Consider the following 23,176-nt stretch of genomic DNA (forward strand, 5'->3'; position numbering starts at 1 on the left):
CCCTACTAGCCTACATGTTCAATAGAGCCCTTTGTGAAGGATTTCCACCCTCTTGGTCCACCAACACCATCACCCCCATCCTCAAAGCCGAAGATCCACTTGATTCTAATAATTACAAGACGATCATGATTGGCCACCACACATTGGCCAAACTCTATGGATTAGTGCTAGAGGCGGAGCTCAGTTCATTTGCAGAGTGGCAGGGATGCAGAGCCTCAAGCCAAGCTGGCCTTTGGAGGAGCTATTCTACCCTTGACCACATCTTCACCCTCCATGCCATCATCGAGGAGGGCAGAGCACGACATCGAAGGATTTACTGCTACTTTGTGGATTTCTGCAAAGCTTTTGATACTGTACCCCGAGCCCGCCTCCTACACCATCTATAGGAGATTGGAGTCCCATCTGACATGGTTTGGAGCATCATCGTCCTCTATGAATCCGTTACCGGACGAGTGAGAGCCCCAGGAGGTACATCACAAGAGATTTCCAGCACTATTGGGGTGAAACAGGGCTGCCCTCTATCACCCACTCTTTTCAGCCTCTACATTGATGAGATCTCCAGCTTCATTGACGGATTAGGCGGGGCTGGTCCCAAACTGGCAGGCATATTGATCCCCATACTACTTTATGCAGATGACATCGTCCTCCTCTCACACTCAGCCGAGTGGCTTCAGAGACAGTTGGATGTCTTACATGACTTTTGCACTCAGCGGGACCTCTCTGTTAACCTTGGTAAAACCAAGGTAATGGTGTTCAATACCTCTCGCCCCTTCACATCCAGATTGAGCTTCACATATAGAGGGGATCCTGTGGAGATTGTCTCATCCTATGTCTACCTTGGTGTCACTTTCAATGGCCCACCCTTTACCATGGTTCCTGCAGCACATGCCAAATTTACACGGGGATATCCAGCCTTGAGCTTACTTGAGCGGCAGTGCTTCCACGCACATTTCCAAGAGCCCAAGACGAAGCGCTGGCTTTTTGACACCCTCGTCACACCAGCCTTGATGTATGGAGCAGCCTTCTGGGGGCCAGATTTATCCGATGAGGATTGGCAGTGAGTTGAGAGGCCCCAGGTCATGATGTTCTCCCGTATGATCCGCAGCAAACCATCAGTCTCACACCAAATTATCCAGGCACAGTTTGCTGCAGTCCCGATGGTAGTGGATGCACTCTTCCAGACAGTCACATACCTGCATCGCATCAGCCACATGGATCCCCACAGGTACCCAAGGCTTGCTCTGGAGTCCTCAAGACAGCTAGCACTTGAGGGCCACTCTGCAGTATAGTATGCACTAGTTTCCACTTGGTTCTCAGTATATGGGCTCCGCATGGACTGCCTACCCCCCCTCAGTACAATTTGGACTCCCCTTTTCTCCGGCTTTCTTATGATGATACCAACCGGGTTATCCGGTTAGATCTTCTTAGCCTCTTCACCGATTGCACATGGATCACACCTCCGGAGCTCCCCACAAAGATACACGTCTACAGAGATCACTTCCTCACACTCACTGAGGATGGATTCATCCAGCAACCGGGCTACTTGAGCGTTCACATGTCATGCGGATTACGATTGGCCACATACGGGTTTCATCCCACCACCTCAGAGTGGAGACAAGTAGAGTTGAGCGCATCTTCAGAGCCGGGAAGCTCATACGGAGACCTAGAGAGGAGAGGATCTGCTGATTATGCCACACAAAGGTTGAGACGGAGGAGTATTACATATGCCGCTGCCCAGTATACTATGAGATCCGCGGGAGGATTCACTGTCTATTTCGTGAGGGATTTGGTCCACTCTCCAGGATCATTGACTTCCAGGACCAGCGTTGCCTAGGCCTCTTCTTGCTTGAGCTCCCCAGACATAGGGACACCTTCTTGAGAGAGCTTCAGCCCCAACCACCCTGCCTCCTCCCTCGCCATCCAACCATCACCAGTTTCTTCCGGACCCAGGAGGCAGAGGACACCGACAGTGTGGATCTTGTGGACCCTCCACGAGCTGCTCTAGACCTACGTCGCCCAAGAGGAGTTACCTCGAGGCTCAGACCAAGCCTCTGCACTCCAGCATGCCCGACACCCTCGGCCCCCCCGTCGGCCACGATCACCTCATCAACTCCAGATCCAGGACATGCTCCACTGCCATCGAGCTACCTTTCCACGTAATATAGCTAAGGGAGACCTCTCGACCATACTCATTAGCCCCATGCTTGATATTTTGAAGAGTGGTATACCATCTACTGGGAGCTGATGTTGCTCTCATGTTTCTATGTTCTTAGTATTCCATGATGAGTTTCCATGGACAGTTTTGTATCACCCGAGTGAGATAGCTATGTTTATGTTTTCTTTCTAATTATTTTCCATTCCATGATGAGATATGCCATGGACATTATTGTATCACTTTGGTCCCATAGGCCCATTGGGTCTTTAGTAGACGCTTAATCTCTCTCTCTCTCTCTCTCTCTCTCTCTCTCTCTCTCTCTCTCTCACCATTGTGGACTATGCACACCATCGTGCCTCTCCACAAAGCAGGAGACATGCTAGACCCCAGCAACTACAGGACTATCATGATTGGTCATACATTGGCCAAACTTTATGGCGCAGTGCTCGAGGCAGAGTTGAGCTCATATGCAGAGAAGGAGGGACTGCGAGCACAAGGGCACGCTGGATTCCGATGAGCTTTCTCCACTATTGACCATATATTCACTCTGAGATGTCTGATTGACCAGGCTAGGGCGCGGGAGAAGAGATTATACTGCTGCTTTGTGGATTTCCGCAAAGCATTTGACGCGGTGCCATGAGAGAGACTCTTCCAACGCCTACAGTCATTGGGGATCCCATCAAAGACGGTTTGGGGCATCTATGCTTTAAATGAGCAGGTCTTCGGGCGCATACGATGCCCCGGGGGGCTATCTAATGTTATTGCTAGCACCATAGGTGTGAAGCAAGGATGCCCACTCTCTCCTACACTATTTGGGCTATACATCGATGAGGTGGCTGACTGCATTGGTCACGATGGTGGGGACGGGGTAGACATCTCATGTACCACAGTCCACATTATGCTATATGCAGATGATATTATTCAGGTCTCTGAGTCGCAGATGGGACTACAACACCATCTCCATGCACTCGATGACTTCTGCACACAGAGGGGGCTTACAGTGAACCTTGGGGAAACCAAGGCCATGATTTTCCACACCTCAGGGCCGGTTCGACGACAGGCCATCTTCACACTAGCAGGAGGTGGTAGACTCATATGTGTACCTCGGGATTACATTTACGACTCCGCCAGGAAGATCTTCTATGGCACAGGCAGCCAGGGATAGACTCACACGAGGGTATGCAGCTCTGGCCATGCTAGAGAGACAGTGTCACCAGGCACACTTCCAGGAGCCCCGCACGAAGGGGTGGTTGTTTGACACACTAGTCACCCCTGCTTTGATGTATGCTGCAGCAGTATGGGCACCTGGGCTCGCCACCTCCACATGGTCTCAGATAGAGAGGCCTCAGATTCTCATGCTCTCATGGATGATCCGCAGCAAACCCTCCATCCCACATGACATTGTCTGGACGGAGTTTGCTGCAGATGGCAAGTATGCTTAAGGATGAATCTGGCACAAAACACAGCAATGGTGCTGGAGAAGAAAGCGGCAGCTGCGGTCGAAGGCAACGTAGCACGTGGATGCACAGTGGGCGCTGAACGCTGGAGCAGAGCAGAGACATCACATGTGGGCAGCCCAAAGGAGAGGAGGCGGTGGTGCAAAACACAGCAGGGGCACAGGGTGCAGTGGCATCATTAGCCAGCTAAACTGCCCTGCGATGGTGCGCTGGGCACTACACACAGCGGCATAGCTGGGCATCAGCAGTGCCCTCAGCCCGTGTAGAGGGCAGCCGGGCAGCAGCCTGATCAACGCAAGCTCAGCGGTAGAGGGGTCGTCCTGGCTTGGTGGGGGGAGGGCGGCCAAGCGCTGATCAACGTGGCAGAGCTGCAAGTGAGGAACGCACTGAGTGTGCGTTAGATGTACGTGAGGAAAAGAATGCAGAAGTGAACTTGTGTTTGAACATGTTTACCTTCACTCTGATAGCATGTTGTTATTCACATGATATCAGAGCTCATGCTTTGGTAGGTGGAAGATATCCATGATGTATGTGTGTAGGAGAGAGATGAAGATTAGATGAAGTTCAAGCCATGACAATGGTGCAGAGAGAAAGAAGAAAGAAAGAAAGAAAGCTGTATTAACGTCTACTAGAGGCCGAACTCGACCTATGAGACAAATCAATGTACAACTGTCAGTGTCTTTTGGATGTCCAGGAAAAAAAAGGACAAAATGAACATGAAATAAACTATGAAAGTACTGAGCTAGTGGGGGGGTGTGATGGATGGAGCACTACTGCTAGAGGCTCAGTATGCAACCTATATGCGCAGGGTATACCTCGGAGCATGATCTTCGGGTGTGAGTGTAAGTGAGCTAGCCACTTCTGGATATGGTGTTGATGTCGAGCTCGTATCTCTGTGATCTCCCTCTGATGTAGTCTGGGAGTTTGGTAGCCTGGTGCTCTCGGTCTCCGTCTGGCTCGGAGGTCCGTATCTCTGTGATCTCCCTTTGATGTAGTCTGGGAGTCTGGTAGCCTAGTGCTCTCGGTTTCCGTCTGGCTCGGAGGTCCGCAGCGCGCTGAAGTGTAACCCCCTCCTGTGTTAGGATAGGCACTGGGATAGATCTCTGGAAGAAATCAATGAGCTGGAGCTGTCGCCCACCTCTCCCTGTGGTATGAGTCCGTAGCAGTCTCTCTCTGTGGCGCTGTGTCTCTAGCAAGAACTGGCCAAATCTGCGCTGGTCTGCGGACTCCATGATCTGGCGGAGTGAGGGATGTATACTGAAGATGGTGGTGTATCTCTCTCTAATGACACTATATGCTCTGCATCTGCATACATAATGTTCCTCACTCTCAACCTCCTCCTGGCATAGTATGCATATCCTCTCTGCTCTGGGGATCCGTGCTGCCCTACTTGCCTCAATCTCAAGATGGTGTGATGACACTCTGAGCTGGCCAATCACCACTCGGGCACTGTGAGGCATGTACACATCCATGTATCCAGGTCTCTGTATGAATCCATCCGCTGAGATACGCATAAACTGATCTCTGTAGTATAGCATCTTTGGCGGTAGAGGTTGACTAGGTGTAATTCAAGTCTCGAGTGTGTCACTGCCATAAAACTTGCCGAAGGACTCTGTTCCTCTCACTGTGAGAGAGCTGGATGTGTGGTGCATGTATATCATACTGGAAAGGTGGCAGGTGATCTGTGTCAAGACCATGCTGAGTGAGCCAATGTATCATCTGTGAATACCATGATCTCCTATCTCCACTCTCTGTGACGCCTCAAAAGCTCTATGTGAGAGTCGATTTGATGGCATATCTTTGATCCTCTGTATGAAGCAGATTGTTTGGAAGAGGGCCTCTACTAGCATAGGAGGAGCATAAGTTTGCGGTTTTTCCCTTACAGCTCTCAATTTGAGCAAATCCAAGTGCTCTGCCTTGGCCCTCGAGCCCAAAATGATAGCCCAAGTATTCATCGCTTGGAATTGCCGTCAAAAAAGGTCAAGTCTTCATCGGCAATGCGTTGGGAAGTTTTCATATTTCCAACAATTTATCTATTTCATGTTTTGACTCATGAGTTCTTTGCCCGGGAAGTCCCACAAAATCTGAATTTTTTGAGTCATAGGTTCTCTGCCCGGGAAGTTCCCCAAAATCTAAATATTTTGTGTTTCTTTTTGTAATGTTCCATCATTCCCTCTTTACAATACTTAGAGCAAGGGGGGGTTTTGGTATGCTGATGTAGGCTATCTTTGTCTCCCAAGGCAGGACTTGACCTTTGAATCCTTTGCACTGAGCCACACTACATGATCCACTTACCCATGCTTTTATGCCTCTGAGCCATGCTCATGAGCCTCTAAGCCAGTAGCGGGGAACATGTCTTGTTTCCTTGCTAGTGTTGAAGTATAGTATTGAAGGTTTGCCAAACATCACCTCCATCACTTAGAAGGTGGGTATTGGGTATTCCAAAGTTAGCTGGTGTGAACACCCTCCATGGGTGTGAACAGCCCTTATTAAAGTTTAGGTAGAAGATAAGGCTTGATGCCTATGAAAGCATGTACATGGGAGGTTCTATAAAAAGAAAAAGAGTATCATTTGAGTTGTGCAACATCTCTCTCTTGTGTGCTATCACAGCTCGCTCTCTCTCTCTCAGATGTGTGATTTTGAGGACCCTATCAGGTTGCAGGTGATAGACCAGGATGGCAGAGGGCTACAACGGATCTCACAGGCTGATGGAGACATCACTTTATATGGGAGATGCCTCCTACACCTTGGCTCACACCATAACCTTGCTATCTATATGACAGGATGGCACGGTGGCTTGCATCAGGAGGGCTTACTAGTTTTTTGTATGAGGGAGGGCTCTAGCATAGTCGATTATCTTATGGAATGGTCAGAACTAGCGTCGCTCATACTTGACTTTATCATCTCACCATGCCCGCTTGGTGCCGACCACAATTTCCTCACCTTCACCCTCATCCGCACACCGCTTACCCCATCACAGCACCACCCATCTCACACTACACCCAGATCCATTCCACCAATGATTGTGATCTTACCTATGCAAATCAGCTCTACCATCGTCTCTTGTATGTAGACCCATCTGCACCTCTCACCACCCTCACCTCATAGCCCACACTAATCATTAACACATCCGCCATTGACAATTTTCCACACCCACCAATCCACCGCCAAACCCTGCACACGTACCATGCCTTTGAATTGTTGGTATGATGACGAGCGTTGTATGACATGTGCACGTTGTCGTGCCATGGCACGTCTATGGTGTGAAACCATGCATGTGAGGCCATCAAATGCAAATCCAGATGCATGGGTTAAGTGCCATGACGAGTCATTATATGATGCCATGTACATATGTTCACATTGTAAATGAGGTTCAATAAGACGAGCTGAGGCTGAGCCAGATCTAGGAGTTTTTGTATATGAGTGTGGTGGGTGATGGTTCTGCTGTTACTCAGAGCTCATGGGTAAGTTAGAAACATCCAGTTATATATGATGGTATGAGTGGCACGCCAAAGGGATAAGTTAATGATGTTAATGGCTTCCCATGTGCATAATGTGTAGTAGCTTCTTAATGGTATCGATGGGTCAAATTAGTGAATACCTCTTATGGAATGCAAACATGAGGGCATGCCAATGCACAAAGGAATGCATTTATGAAGACATGGAGAAATATTTGAGTGAACAATTGGGAATCACATGGTCGATATGATGACATTATAAACTATGGAGGCATCAAGAGCAATGGAGATTCAATGGGGCATTAGAGTGCCGAAGTCTTTATTGAATGCGGGGGAATAAAATTGGATGATCTACTTTGCATTGGGAAGCTTGCCTTAATGCCAAGGTTAGGAGCATTACACACCTTATTGAAGGAAGACCATAATAAGGGATATTAAAGGGGGGCAGCTTGTGTGGCATTAAAAAGAAAAGTAATCGAAAGTATTGGAAATGGCGGGTGGCAGCATACGTGGAATGAAAAGGAATGTTTTTCTTTTTATTGGAAATTTCTGGATATTGTGCAAAATAGAAGCAAGCGCAGCCTTTTGGAAAAGGGAATCCCGAATCTTGGGCTGCAAAAGGTGGTGAAGGCCGCATTCCTTGCGGGAAAAAGAGGAGAAAAACCAGAGTATAAGGGGCGGCAAAAATCAGAGTTCGGATATCTGCAGAAAATGGGAGAACCAGAGCGCTGGCTACCAGAGAAATTTAAATGAATGATATACCTACTGTTCATAGCTTGTAGGTGCTAGAAATGAAGAGGGAATTGAGTACTACATGAAGAGATGCTTTCGGCTAATTCCATGTTTTCTCCATCGCACAGTCTGCGCTGAAGCGACTTTTGCTTCCCGCGTTTTCTCCATCGCGTAGTCAGCTCTGAAGCGACTTTTTGAGATTAGCAAAAATAAAATCAAAGTGTAAATTCACTCGAAACGTTTAGATAAGTTTTTTTTACTACTTCTTTTGATTTAGGAAAAGGCGTATAACTCATAAATCCTTAAAGGATTTGGAAAATGAGTAAAAAGCTTTGGAGAACAAGTTAATGGTTTTGGAACTTGGTGTTTTGTGGGAAAAAGGTATCTAAAGTACATTTAAATCACGGGAAGTTGGTCTTACTTCTGCTTGATTGAATTTTGGAAATCATGAGCATGTTATAGCTATGCCGTATGCCATCTTTTGCTTGTGAGATGTTAGAATTTAAAGGCAGGTTTTCAGGTGATAAAGAACATCTTGAAATGATGGATTTGATGGCACTGGATGTAAAGAATGTAAATGGTCACATGTATGTTGGAAAAAATTGAAGGTTATGTTATGCCTACATGTGATTGGTTCAAGGGATTTGGAGAAAGGAGTCAGTGAATCAAGGGACAAGCACTTGGTACACAATTTTGTGCAATCATCAGGATGAGTTCAAGGACGTATTGAGGTGAATTGACACATGAATATGTCATTAAAAATGGACTTGTCCTATGCTTCTTGGGGAATTTTGTGTGTGAGTTTCCTTGTTAGATTTGGCACCTACTCTCACAGCTAGAAGTTTCGTACTTTCCTGGCTATACCGCACACGTCACGACAACGTGCACGTCTTTTCAATGAACGAAGCCTACTACGGTAGGAGATGTAGAATCCTAAGGCAAGCCAGACGTGGGGGTCTATGATGGCTTGGGTAAGCGTCGTTCTTGAATCCTATGCCAAGCCTCGTTAAATTTCTTGCTTATGAAGAGTTGGTGCAAGTCCTTGTGCTGTTTACGACAATGTGCTCGTTTCTTGCAGCAATAAGGTATCAGTTAATCCATTCAACATCACACTTCTGAATTTGGCCGGTGCCTAAGGCGGTGCGCTTCATATGTCTATCTCGCAGCTACCTTCACTAATCCACACTTATCTATGAGGCAGGCAGCAAAGGATAGACACACTCGAGGATATGCAGCTCTAGCCTATTGGACAGGCAGTGTTTCCAGGTCCATTTTCAGGAGCCGAGGACAGAGTGTTGGCTTTTTCACACCCTAGTCACCCTGGCACTTGTGTATGTAGCTCCCTTCTGCGCACCAAATTTATCCCCAACAAATTGGCAGCACATAGAGCGCCCTTAGATCATGATGTTATCATGGATGGTACACAGAAAACCATCTGTCCCTTTTTTTTAATAGAACCACCGAAGTACATGCTTTTATAGGCATCAAGACTTATCTTCTAACCTAAACTTTAATAAGGGTTGTTCACACCCATAGAGGATGTTCACACCAACTCACTCTAGAATATGTTGGTCATGTTAGTCCATGCCCACCCGGCCCTTTATGGTGTGAACTCTCTCTATCCCTGGGCACCTTTTACCCCGACTGGATAGGGGTTTTTTCCTTGTAGAAACACATTTTTGTGTGTGGGCACTTTGCCCTAGAGTACTTTAGTAATGATGTATTGTACTTTCATTAATTATTCCTCGAGTACATCTTTCGAGCTCCCTCGCGTTTCTCCTTGTGCTTGAGCTTGTGTATGTGTGTGTGCAAGCTAGCTGCCCTACTACCCAACATTGGTATCAGAGCCTGGTTAGGGTTGCTGCACCCTGCTACCCCCTCAGCTTTTGCTTGAGCATATTGCATGCATTCTGCTGTTCTACGCACGGAAGTATAGCCGCCTTGCAACTATCGACCTACGCTGCCTTGCAACTGCCGCTCCGCCCTGCTGATGCCCTGTGCCGCCAAGGCCTACTGTGCGCCGCCGCCTGTACCTGCTACCAGACTGTACCCGCCCGACTATACCCACCCGACCTATACCTGCCCGACTATGTACCTGGAGAGCACTGACAGCATGCAAAATTTGGGGCATTTGAAATTTTTCAAAAATTTCAGCCCCCACATGTTTACAGATTTACAGGTGCGTGGGATTTGCAAATTTTGACCTAAAATTGCACGTCACGTCTGTTAAAATTTGGGGCTTCTCATCATTGAGCCTGCAATTGCAACATTGGCACACATTGGCATTGATTTCAAAAGATTTGGTGCGTAGTTGCACTAGAAATTTGGGGATTTTGCAAAATTGACATTATTTGCAAGTCTATCATAGACATTTGCAGGCATTTTGGGTGTTACAGGCACATTCACTTGACATTAGGGCATTTCCCCCAATTTTCTGGGCATTACAGCATTTGGTACAGGTGACAATTGCACATTTGGACACTTTAGCAGATTTACAAGTGCCCGTTCAAATTTAGTCTAATTGGCTGCCTAAAAATTGGGGCTTTTCTACATTGAGCCCATTTTGCAGCATTCAACCCATTTACCTTTGATTTTGCCTGGATTTGAGTACTTGCAGCTCTTACAGGAGTCAGCTGATCGTGTTTTTCACGGCACATGTATACATTTGTGGTTTGCTACAGTATATGTATGCCATTGTGGACACTTTGACAGATTTGCATTATCAAGCAATACACTTGCAGATTTGGGACATGCATATGTATTTCTTGTGGTGAAGAAGTTCAGTCCATATTATGCGATGCCTCTTGATTTCATGCAGTTGATGTCCACATGATCTTTGACATGCATTTCAGGTGATGCGTTTATGTACTGTTGTGCTCTAGCTTTAGCACTATGACATTGGGGTTTCTCATCTTCCCGTCATATAGTGCTTGCTTTTCCCATTGGCACTGCAATTCATCTTTGCCATCGTGATCTCTTTTGATCACTCTTACTATGAGCACAGTACAGAGCTGCTTTCACAGCTTACACAGCATGTACCCGTTCACACCGTTCACCTGAGGGGGGTTTGTTGGTCATGTTAGTCCATGCCACCCGGCCGTTTATGTTGTGAACCCTCTCTATCCTCGGGCACTTTTTACCCTAACTAGACAGGGGTTTTTTCCCCGTGGCAACACACTTTTGTGTGTGGGCACTAAAGTACTCAAAAGTATGTACTAAAGTGCCCACACACAAAAGTGTGTTCCCACGGGGAAAAACCCCTGTCTAGTCAGGGTAAAAAGTGCCCGGGGATAGAGAGGGTTCATGGTGCGTAAGTTGTGAAAGAAGCTCTGTACTGTGCTCCAAAATAAGAGTGATCAAAAGAGATCACAATGGCAAAGATGAACTGCAGTGCCAATGGGAAAAGCAAGCACTATATGACAGGAAGATGAGAAACCCCAATGTCATAGTGCTAAAGCTAGAGCATAGTATTACATAAACGCATCACCTGAAATGCATGTCAAAGATCATGTGGACATCAACTACATGAAATCAAGAGGCATCGCATAATACCCCCTTGAGTATTGGGTACATTACACACTTTTGAGTACTAAAGTACTCTAGGGCAAAATAAAGTACTTTAGTACTCATGTATTGTACTTTCATTAATTATTCATCGAGTACATCTTTCCAACTCCCTCACGTTTCTCCTTGTGCTTGAGCTTGTGTATGTGTGTGTGCAGGCTAGCTGCCCTCCTACCCAACAGTATACCCAATACCCTAGTGGTTTCCCCCGAGGTCTGCCCTTTATTCCCCATGTTCTGTGCTTGGGAGGGTTGGTTTGAGTGGTCCACGGCTTCCCATTTTTGTACTTCATCTCGGCATTTTATGCAAGCGAGATCGCCTGGTCAAATGAAGTGGGCTCAAACATCTGTAACTCCAGTCGATGTTAGCATCAAGGCTATATACGAATGCCCCCTTCTTGTCGCCATCAATTTTCCATAATTGTAAGGCCAGGTGAGTGACCTTATTGACAAACTGAATGATAGGCTACACATTCTGGCACAAGCCTCGAAGCTCATCATTGAGTCTCTAAAAGTAGTGTGGCGGTAAGAACCGCCTTTTCAAGTTGGCTACAAAGTGGTTCCACTCGTAAGTCACCACCCCATCCGCAGTGTGGACTTGGACCAGGCTTGCCACCACACAATGGCATCGTTAGTGAGGTGACAATTAGCCAACGCAACCTTATCCTTTTCTGACCTATGAATCCAAGAATGCAAAGTGGATGCGAAGAGGAGACACATCGAATTGTAGAAAGGAACTGATGAAGGGACCAACAATAGGCGAAGAGACCAGAAGATGAATGAAGACGATAAGTAGAGCATGAGGCATTCCTCTTGGCTCTCGGCCGCCGAAGAATCGCTGCGAGCTAGGTGAACTCTTCTCCGAAAAAGGTCACCTTCAGGAAGTACGTTAAGGTGATGTCTAATCACTTCATGTAAAGCTCATGCTCATGCTGCAGTCCTGCCGCCGCCTCTTCGAGTCAGATTCTCTAGAGACTCGTCCTGAAGGTGATGTCTAATTGCTTCATGTAAAGCTCATGCTCATGCTACAGTCCTGCCGCATCCTTAGCAAGATATTACTCAGGAGTAAGCACGGGAGGTTTGGGTTTGCGAAGGAGTGGATTGGATGGGTGGTGGTGAAGAAATGGATTGTGCACTAGGTGATGCAGCAGCAGGTTGGGGTTGTGCACTTTGTGTAGAAGGTGGTTGTGAAACCACCGGATTGATTGCCTGGGCAGCCACGGCCTCTGCTACTTTCCAATAGTACTCCTCCTTTGTAATCACAAGATATGATGGTGTAGAAGTCACTATTGTGGGAGTTGTCGTCGTAGTGTCAGTTCTCAAACGCAAGTAAAGCATCCACTACGTGTGTGGGATTGCTACTTACAAGTTGCCTTGGAGCAAAAATAAATAATCCACACAAGAAAAAAAAAACATGCTATAGCATGGCCCCTACAGTGGGTGTGTATGGGGAAGCCTGCCACAAGTAGGAGATGTGGAGTACCATGGGAGTCACACCACGGTTACTTATGGGAATGACACTTTGCTCAGCACCATTGCATGTAACAACCACTTACTGTGGTACTGACTATTTGGAGCATGGTTGTGTGGCCAAGGAGATAGCCCTATGATATGAGGAGGATGGAGGCGGCATTGTGTTCCACCTAGATCACCATAAAGTTACCTCATTCCTTACACCCTTTTGGCGCTCTTCTACGTTCTGAGACTCATGTTAGAAAATAATCTATAGCCTTAACAGGGGAGAACATTGGGAATTTCTACAGCAAGGGGCTCTACCGAGAAGAAAGTTACCAGTACCAATATAATGCAGTGTGGACACTAAGTGCAATGTGTTCAAACACTTAATACTAATACTCTGAAGTCGTGCAAATACTTACTGTGGTGCTGACTGGGGCATGGTTGTGTGCCCAAGGAGATAGCCCTATGCTATGAGGAGGGTGGAGGGGACATTGTGTTCTACCTAGATCACTATAAAACTACCTCATTCCTTCCACCCTTTGGCACTCTTCTACGTCCTGAGACTCATGTTAGAAAATGATCTATAGCCTTAACTAGGGAGAGCATTGGGAACCTCTAGAGCAGGGGGCTCTACCAAGAAGAAAGCTTCCATTATCAATATAATACAGTGTGGACACTTCTGGAATAATAAGTGCAATGTGCAAAAACACTTAGTATTAATACTCCGTGTACATGCTTTGAGATTACTCAAAGGGGAATAGATGTCTAGAAAAAACACATTGGCCAGACAATTTAGGTGGTCGTGTACATGCTTCAGGATTACTCAAAGGGGAATAGATGTCTAGCAAAAATACATTGATTTTCCTTCATATCCATGCATGTCCAACAGTAGAACATGTTCTTAAGCGAACCATGAGGAAGGACCTTAAATATTTTTCCCAAAGCCAAGGGAGTATCACATATAACATAATCTTTTCAAGGGCAAGGAAAGAAATGCAAACCTGGTACTGTGAAGGCACATGAAAATATTTGAAAATGACCACAAACACAAAAAGGTTGTCGACTGAAAGGCTTTGTTCTACTAGATAGCTGCATATGATAAGCACAAGAAAAAACAGAACTTACACCTTTGGAACAAAGTTATTCCTTTTGTTAGAAAAAGCTTTATAAAGGCATGTCTATTGTCATCATTTCTAGCAAAACCAAATCAAAACTCCAAATATTACAGCACCAATACATCGAGTGAGCCCTTGCGCTGATGGAAGGGATGGCGGTGTCCAGATCCTCAACTTAAACAGGCATTTGTAAGTGTGAGGGATTCTTTCATTAGCAATTACTCCCACTATGCCTCCAACATGCACAACAGCCTCCACAACTGATTCATCCACATTCATGTGGAAAGTAGTATTTGCAAAACAATCTTTCACAATCAAGGTGTGACACTAGATCTCCCCTAGAAAATGTCTTTCCAGTACTAAATAAAATGTACATCTGAAAAAAAATGGATATAATATGTTACAACCTCAAATATCACTCCGCCTTAAACACACATATTCAGCCCAACTAATGCAGCAACTAATTGATTGAATGCTTGCGTGGGGCTGCCTCTCTATGTTGTTGAAGCAAGTCCCAGATCTGGAGCTGGCAAGTGGAGGGTCTGCGTCATTGAGATCGGGGACATCTGGCTCTCTGTAGGGACTCTCTCTCTCTCGGAGGACTCCCCAAGTGCATGGTGCCAGCCTGCAGTGGGTCTGGGGGGTGCTAACTCCATGGGGACATCTAGCTTTGTCCTGGTCCATGTGTCCCAGGCTCCAGCAGATCTCATGTGTCAATCAGGGCTCTCTGCTGGGGGCCAAAGAAGTCAGTGATAGACGTATGTACGGTAATCCGGCATCTCGGGTTATTGCCTCAATAGTCTATCTTTGTGGTGCCTCAGCCATAATAGGTATAGCACCAAGCATCTATGATCTCTCTAATGCACCAACTGTGACGGGGGCCCAAAACCCTCCCTCAAGGGAGGGTGGAAGCATACATGTATCTCATAGTAAACTCGGCATCTAAGTATGTAATGCTCCTTACACTTAATCTCCCCACCAATACTACATAGCCTGCATATCCAGCTGCCTTGTGGGATGCCTTGTGCTCTCCTTGTCTCAATCCAAAGGCCATGTGACAACACCCTCAGCTAGCCAATGATGATCCTCATGGTGTGGGACACGTGTGAGTGCAGATAACTGGACCTCAACGAAATCATCCCTAGCGACCCTCAAGAAATGTTCTTTATAGGATTGAAGCTTCAGGGGAAGCTCGGCCGGGGATACCCATGTCTGATCTATATGAAGTCTAGTTAGATCTAGAAGTTGATCTCCTATTGTGAGAGATCAAGGAAGGGGGAGTCCAAGCTGTACTCAAAGGGGGGAGGTGGGGGATAACGCCCATCTAAAAGCCATGTGACTCAAACCAACTGGTGGTGCATGCATATACCAACAATTACTATGACCCTCTTGTGTGAACTGTCTAGAAGACTCCAAGATTAATTGTGGGAGGCGATCTCTATGTAGTGTGTAGGCATGCTATATGTATGTGTGACGACATAGAACATCGCATCTATGACAAGAGAGGTTGATCCAGATTCCAAACTTGGGCAATACTATGGCATGTGGCACTCATGGCTTTCTCCTGAACATGCATGAGAGCATCATAACTTGTAGCCTCTCCACTATCCACACAATTCCTCCTCTCCCAGGTCAAAGAGAGAGAAAGAGAGAAAGAAAGAAGGTTATATTAAACGTCTTCAAAAGACCCAATGGTCTATGAGACCAAAAGTGATACAAGAGTATCCATGTAATCTCATCATGGTAGAACAGAAAACAAAGACTACAGCTATGAGCTGGGAATGTTAAATCCAAGCCATATGATACAAAATGGGACCATCATCATCATACCACCTATGGAGCTAACTCCCCGGTAGGAAAGGAGGGGGGGGGGGGGGGGGGGGGGGGGGGGGGGGGGGGCACGGGGGGCATCAAGGATATGGACAGAAAATATTCATAAAATGCTTATCTAAATGCTGCGCTTTTTCCCTTGTATGCCCAATCTGTTGGCTGACTGACTAGTGACTGGCCGACTGCCTACCTTGGCCCCATGTGGCTGCCGACTGCTGTATGAGAGCCTTTGTGGGTGCCCACACCCTCCAAGGTCCCTATGACGCTGTCCTAAACAGGGATTATGCTGAGATTATGCCATGGCACTGCTGTGCACGTGACATCCTCCCCTCCTAAACTTGATGACGGCGTGGACACTTTGTCATCCTTCCTCCCTGGAATACTGACTTTGACTTACTACTCTAACTTTGACCTTCTACTTTGATTTTGACACTTTGCTCAAAAACTGAGCATCTGTTCCACTGCTGTGGACGGAAAATATTCATAAAATGCTTATTTAAATGCTGCGCTTTTTCCCTTGTATACCCAATCTGCTGGGCGACCGACTGGCGACGGACCGACTGCCTGCCTGGGCCTCATGTGGCTACCGACTGCTGTATGAGAGCCTTTGAGGCTGCCAACTGGGTACCCATGCCCTCCACGGTCCCTATGATGCTGTCCTAAACAGGGAGTATGCTGAAACATGTTGAGATTATGCCATGGCACTGCTGTGCACGTGACATCAAGCATGGGGGTAGCCTGTAGAAGGCTCTACAGATCTGCTCGGCATGGGAAGGTGGCTCTGTGTCTCTCCAAGATCTCCTCAAGCTGGGGCTGATGTCTATGTTGATGGTGAGGTCCAGGAGTCTACGACGTCGGGCTCACTATTGTGAGTGTGGCCTGGTCTAGAGTCACAGCAGAGTGGGGTCTGGCAGGAGGTTGGGCACTCCAGAATGTGTGGCTCGATGTGGTTGTGGGTATGTCATCCACCATGGCTGGTGTGGCATCCTCTCATGGTTGGAAGAACTGAGTGATGGTCACTTGGGCCCGGGGTGGATGTCTCCCCAGGGTCTCCACTCCCTAATCAGTCAGTCTCTGTGGCGATGAAGCTCTAGTAGGAAGAGGTCTAAGCACCACTGATTTAGGCAATCCATGATCCTGGATAAGGGTCCAAACCCCTCTCTGAAGAGACAGTGGAACCTCCCTTGAATCTCATAATATACGGTGCACCTGCATATGAAGTGCTCCTCTAACTTGACCTCCCTTTGCCATATAGTGCATATCTTCTCCTCACGAGGTATCTCCGTGGCTCTCCCTGTCTCTATCCTCAGGCGGTGCACTGACACCCGCAACTGGCCCATTGCAATCCGCATGGCATGTGACATGTATATGTCAAGGTATCTAGCCCACATGATGAAACCATCCTCTGTAAGCCTCATGAAAGTATCCATATAGTACTGCCGTTTGTGTGAGAGTGGCTCATGCGTTGTGATCCAGGTATCCTGTATGTATAGTCCCAATAAATCATATCTAATCACCGAGTTCCAGTCATCCTAAGATGCCTGATGAATGGGGAGTCTGGGTCATACTCGAGTGCTGGGAGGCAATCCATCTTGAGTCTCTGCCTCGTGAACTAGGTGCATACTTGGCTATACCATGACTCGCGCCCATCTACTGGTAGCTACTGGGAGGACTGTAGGGCGAACCTCAGAAGTCTCCAAGGGGGAGGGGGGCGTGGCATTGAACCTGTGAATGTATATGACTATCTGGAAGAGTGCCTCTACTACCACGGGTGCTGCAGCAAACACTGCCAGGATAACATCATGTGGGATCGACGGTTTGTTGCATATCATATGGGAGAGCATCATGACCTCAGGCCTCTCTATCTTCCGCCATTTGGCTGTGTAAGATCAAGTGCCCAAAAGGGTGCTCCATACATCAATGCCAAAGAGACCAAGGTGTCAAATAGCCACATCTTGGTCCTCAACTCCTAGAAATGGGCCTAGAAGCACTATCTCTCCATGAGAGTGAGAGAAGCATACCCGCACATCAGTCTAGCCTCTGCAGCATGGCTTATCAAGAAGACCGGTCCGGTAAAAGTGACTCCCAAGTACACGAGTCTGCAATCTCCAACTCAACCGAGATGTGAAAAGAGGGGATGTGTTGAAGACCATAATCTTGGTTTTTCCAAGGTTTACTGTGAGATCCCGCCTAGCACAAAAGTCCTGTAATGTGTCAAGATGCCTTTGGGGAGCCTCTAGAGAATCTGCACAAGCACAATGTCATCAGCATAAAGTAGTATGGAAACAAGGATGCATGCTAGTGATACGCCTCCTCCCCCTCCTCTATCAATGAAGGCCGAAATCTCGTCGATGTAGAGGCGAAAGAGAGTGGGTGACAATGGGCATCCTTGCTTCACTCCCATGGTACTGGAGATCTCCTCCAATAATCCTCCTGGGCATCTCACCCACCCTTTCACCGACTCATATAATGCAATGATCCCCCAGATCATGTCTGATGGTACCCCCAAATCTTGGTCTCTTTGTAATACTCTAGCTCGAGACACAGTATTAAAGACTTTGCACGAATCCACAAAGTAGCGAGATGCATTTTCCTAGAGACCATATGTGTTGCAGTTTCAATTGCATCTCATTGGGACCTGCCATGCAAAATTCTTATCATGTAGATGCAGATTTTGCAAGTTTATGGACTGATTTGATGCACATGCTTCATATGTGATTAAAGATGGCTATCTTATGAAGGATAACTACGCATATGTTGTGCCAGACATGAGACAAAAGGTTATGGATGAGTGTCATGCTCCTCCTTATGCTAGTCATAGAGGTATATTGCCTACTACGCGCATGATTGAGCGCCATTTCTTTTGGCCAACTATGCAAAAGGCATATGTGCGTGCATGTATCACCTATCAAAAGGTGAAATTTGATATGCAAAAGGCTCCAAGTTTGCAATGATAGGGTATTGCTGAAATTTGAGAAACCAACACTTCAAAGAGGCCAAGGAAAGAGGAAGCGTGTCCTAAGCTTTCTACCAAGTATTATGGACCCTTTAAGGTGATCAAGCAGAGCAATGAGGTTAGCATTACATGATCGTTAGAGGATTCACAATGCACTTCATGTGAGTTTATTGCGAAAGTACGTGGGGCCAAACCCGTAGGAGCCTATCACAAACGAGACGCCAGAGATTTATGAGCTTAAAGAGATACTTCAACTAGAGTGGATAGTATTTCACAAGGAGAGAAAGCTAGCTAGTGGCAAGCTTTCCAAGAAGATACCTTGTGAAATTCAAAAACTATCTTACTATTGAAGCAAAGTAGGTTCACACCAACTATCCGTAGCCTCGATGCTATTTGAGGACAACTTTTTAGAAGCCGTAGGGGATGTCACCATTTGGCCACCCAAACGGTCCTCTAGAGTCTCGTGCCATTTTACGGGGGACAGGCAACCTTCGTGCTACCCATATGGAGGCCACTGTGTGGATCTGAGTGTCAAGGGATCCCAGTTCCATGCTTTACAATGGCCACCCAAACGGTCCTCTAGAGTCTCGTGCCATTTTACGGGGGACAGGCAACCTTCGTGCTACCCATATGGAGGCCACTGTGTGGATCTGAGTGTCAAGGGATCCCAGTTCCATGCTTTACAATGAGCCAGACGTGTGCCCATAAACATTCCATAACTAGGAGATTTGTTCATAACAAGGTTGCACATGCAAACACGTTTGCATGTTTGCAACTGTTTTCACGTGAACTGTTTTCGTATGAGTGCCTGCTATGGATGTCTAATTCTCACTCGCCTAGGACACCCAATGGCCCTATATTCTGACATGTTTTGTGGCGTGTGAACACTTGGTAAGTGCACCCCAAACCTTTGGAGGACATTGAGAGTATTGAGACATTTCATATGCAGTCACAGAGACTCGAGCACTAGAATCTTCTCACTAAGTTAAGATAATGTTCCAGGCCAAATTTCTGTACATGCAAACCAAACACTTGCTGGAAACTAACATTCTGAACCTACCCAGCAAAAAATTCAGAGGCTTTTCCAGTACCATCTTTCACCCAAATGAAGAGTCCAAATGTTATGGCAGCACAGACCTGCACTCCACAGGTCGAAACACAACAAGTCCCAACAGGTTAAGTCATGAGAACATATCATTTCAGCATACCTCTACTCTAAAGCAGGAAAAAAAGAAAGGAAGGGGGGGGGGGGGGGGGGGGGGGGGGGGGCATAATGTATAACCTACAAGCTGCCAATGTGCAGGTCTTCTGATGCTGAAACACTTTCCTCATAGAAAGATTAGTAGATTAGCAACAAAATATATGCTCACCCAGAATACGACTGTTTTCACGGCTGCCGCTATAACTGGCTCTTCCACCGGATTTGAACCTTCTATTTCACCAACAGAGGAGACCGTTTGCACCGCCGCTTCCACAGTTTCAACCACTAGTTCAGTAGCTTCGACCACAACAGCATCTAGTGAAGGAAGCAACTCCCCAACAGGTGAACTTGCGTGCTTATCTGTGTTCTCTACATCCGCAAACAAGGTGGTCCTCTCATCTGAACTCTCAACAACATCCGAAGAAGATATGTCTTCTCTTTCTATCACAAGATTTCAAATCCAGAAATGAGAAAACATGAAGAAAACAGTTGCTCTAGCTTCCAAAAATTCTGTCCTGCTAACCTGAAACCTTAGTCTCCCTTGTATTTTCTGGTGCTAAAAAAAGCTTCCATGATCCATGTTGGAGCTTGTAAGGCTTTAACCAGCCTGTTACGTGACAAAAAAGATAACTTCAGAATCTGAAGACATACAGCTATCTACGAGTAACACAATGTTCTTCACGTTAAGAAGTTCTAATTACCTTTTCTGAGACCGAAATGACTCTTGGAAACTAGCAATTGCCCTGCTAGCCTTTGCAAAGAACAGTTACATGTAGAGTTCCAATCCTGAAAAAAGGATGTATGAAGCCTAGCATACTTGTTTCAGGCAAATAAAGTTTCTGAAGCCAAACAAGTTACAAGCTTAATATTTTGAAAATTCCATTTGCAGAAATCAGGAATATGCCTACTGCAGCTTGAAGGCCTATCAATGGCACTGAAGTAACAATTTCATTTTAGCCACTTACGTCTACATAAACTAGATATCATTCCTCCCTTCATTTGTTGTAAATCAACTGAAAAGGCTCCATACTACCTTCACAAAGAGTAAGGGCTTCACGTAAAAGCCTCATGTACAGGCTACTTATGAGCACCAACAAAGTGGATTCAACCCACCAAAATGCACAACGGTGTGACGTGAGAGACACCTACGACAACTCAAGATATTGGACCTTCCCAGGTAGATTCGCTGCATCTAAGGCGCAAGTGTATTATTGATATCAATGCAAAAAACTGTATAGTAACCATGGACTTAATACAATGTTTTAGGAACTTTAACAACCATAGCCTACAATCATAAAGTTGGTAAATTCTAGCCAATTGAAATGATCATCTCCAAAAATTCCTTTGTGCCTGTGATACCTTATGGGTTTGCCATTTCCATTGATATAAATAATCTTAATAGAATCATTACAAATTACAGCATCTAAGTGGCATTCAACTTAAAGACCTCCATAAACTCTAGTTGTGTTGGTTGTGTTAGTTTGTATTTTTGCTTTATTTGCATTCACACTTGTGTTAAATTGGTGGCCAGCCTACTAGTGTCCATTCTAGCAACTAATGCTATCCCCTCATGGAAAAGTGAAGGACACAAGTATGACCTTGATTCCCAACAATCCCTCCCTCAAGGGATTACCTCATACTGTGTCCATGATAAATCTAGGCTCATGGCTCTAGTTTCTCATGCCAATTATGGGATCAAGTCACAGAGTCACAACAGAAAACAACACACGACTGAATAGGACTCTTCGACATCTGTCTAAATCTATGGAGAAGATGCCTAGAAAACAAATATTAACAAGAATATTGTCATACTAATTCTCAAAACAAACACTAAAACCCATCATCACCAGGTTTTAATCAATATTAGGAAACTAGTCAACCTTCCATCCTTTGAGTCACCCAAAAGAATGCTCGACCCCCGGTCCCAATATCTAATATCCCCTCATAACCAATCCCTCTCAAAAGAACCTCTTCTCAAATATACTAGACTCTAGCGTCTCTCATCTTGGAAATGTCGAAATGATCCATAGATGCTTCAAAAGCACCTAACAAGACCCGCTAAATAGCTAGAATATCACTTGAGAATGCATACTACAAATAAACCTAATGAGAGGACCATCAAACGTTCGCTCCAAAATCAGACTCAAGCATACATGTGTACCAAAGGTGAAGATCACTAGCTATTCAATAGAAAAACTGTTAAAATATTGCATCTTTTCTTTTATGCTGTCGTGGAGCTGTCGGCCTGTTTTCCTACAGCCAACTGTTTCATGTACTAGTATATAAGAGTTGCTCTCTTATTCATTCCTACAGATCATTCCTTGCCCTATTTGCTGACTCTTGTACTCTGTAACCTCAAGCTAATAAAGCTCAGTTCTTGCTTGCAATCTTTCTCTCTCTCTCATGTTGCTTGTGCACATTCTTTCATGGTATCATTCACCTAGGCTCTGGCTGCTGCACAATCTTTTCCTCTTCGTTTTCTGCTTCCCTAGATTTTCCAGGCTGTAGGTCCTTCAAAACAGTGGCTGCGTTTCTCTCTCTTAGCTGCGTTTCTCTCTCTTAGCTGCGTTTTTGCTCTACAAGCTCTCCAACTGCTGTCGGCCAGCCCCCAGGCTGCGTTTTCTTCTGTAGAGGCAACTGGAGGAGGTCTAGCTGCAGATTCAGTAAGTGCATCAGACAAGTGGCACATCAGCTCCTCTCCCTCCAAGATCCCCTCCCTCTTCCGGTAGGCGGCTCCCAGTGGTGTGTTTTTGCGTTTCTTTTGCTGCTGTCCAGCCTGCATCTTCAAAGGGGGCTACTAGTCCCTAGTTGGATCCTATGGAAAGGTGCTTGAGAGAGCACGTGGATTGCTTAGCTACAGAGGTTGTTTGAGACATAGCTTCTTTGAGGCAGACATGGGTCCCCCCTGCACGAACAAGGAGGACAAGCTCAGTGGTACAAACTATGATCACTAGAAGCTACAGATGAAGGTCTGGTTCACACACAAGGGTCTCTCGGAGATTGTTCAGGGCCACGAACGAAAGCCCGAACGCCCTACTAGCTCTAGGAAGTGGACTCAGGACCAGGAGGATGCCTTTCTCACCGAACTTTCAGCTTGGGAGAATCAAGACTCAAAAGCTCACTCTGCACTTGTACGAGCCATCTCACCAAAGGTCTCCCCTGCCGTGCAAACATTGGCTTGTGCTGCTTCTGTTTGGGGAAAGCTAACAGACCTATATGCACGGGACTCTACAATGCGGTCTGTCAACCTA

The 23,176-nt window shown here is 46.2% G+C and overlaps 1 protein-coding gene across 1 annotated transcript in view; it reads right to left on the reverse strand.

Moving 5' to 3' along the window:
• Positions 1 to 23,176, reverse strand: part of PDE149 (integral membrane TerC family protein) — a 38,644-nt gene that overhangs the window by 10,014 nt on the left and 5,454 nt on the right. The window contains exons 2-6 of the mRNA XM_086814736.1: positions 20,627 to 20,711; positions 20,449 to 20,532; positions 20,095 to 20,366; positions 19,785 to 19,861; positions 13,825 to 13,912 (exon numbers count right to left, since the gene is read on the reverse strand). Coding sequence (XP_086670862.1) covers positions 13,825 to 13,912; positions 19,785 to 19,861; positions 20,095 to 20,366; positions 20,449 to 20,532; positions 20,627 to 20,711 — 606 coding nt within the window. The remainder of the gene's footprint in view (positions 1 to 13,824; positions 13,913 to 19,784; positions 19,862 to 20,094; positions 20,367 to 20,448; positions 20,533 to 20,626; positions 20,712 to 23,176) is intronic.

This window comes from Cibotium barometz, chromosome 20, assembly GCF_041138505.1.
Source record: "Cibotium barometz isolate CiBa-2024 chromosome 20, ASM4113850v1, whole genome shotgun sequence".
Lineage (NCBI taxonomy): Eukaryota > Viridiplantae > Streptophyta > Polypodiopsida > Cyatheales > Cibotiaceae > Cibotium > Cibotium barometz.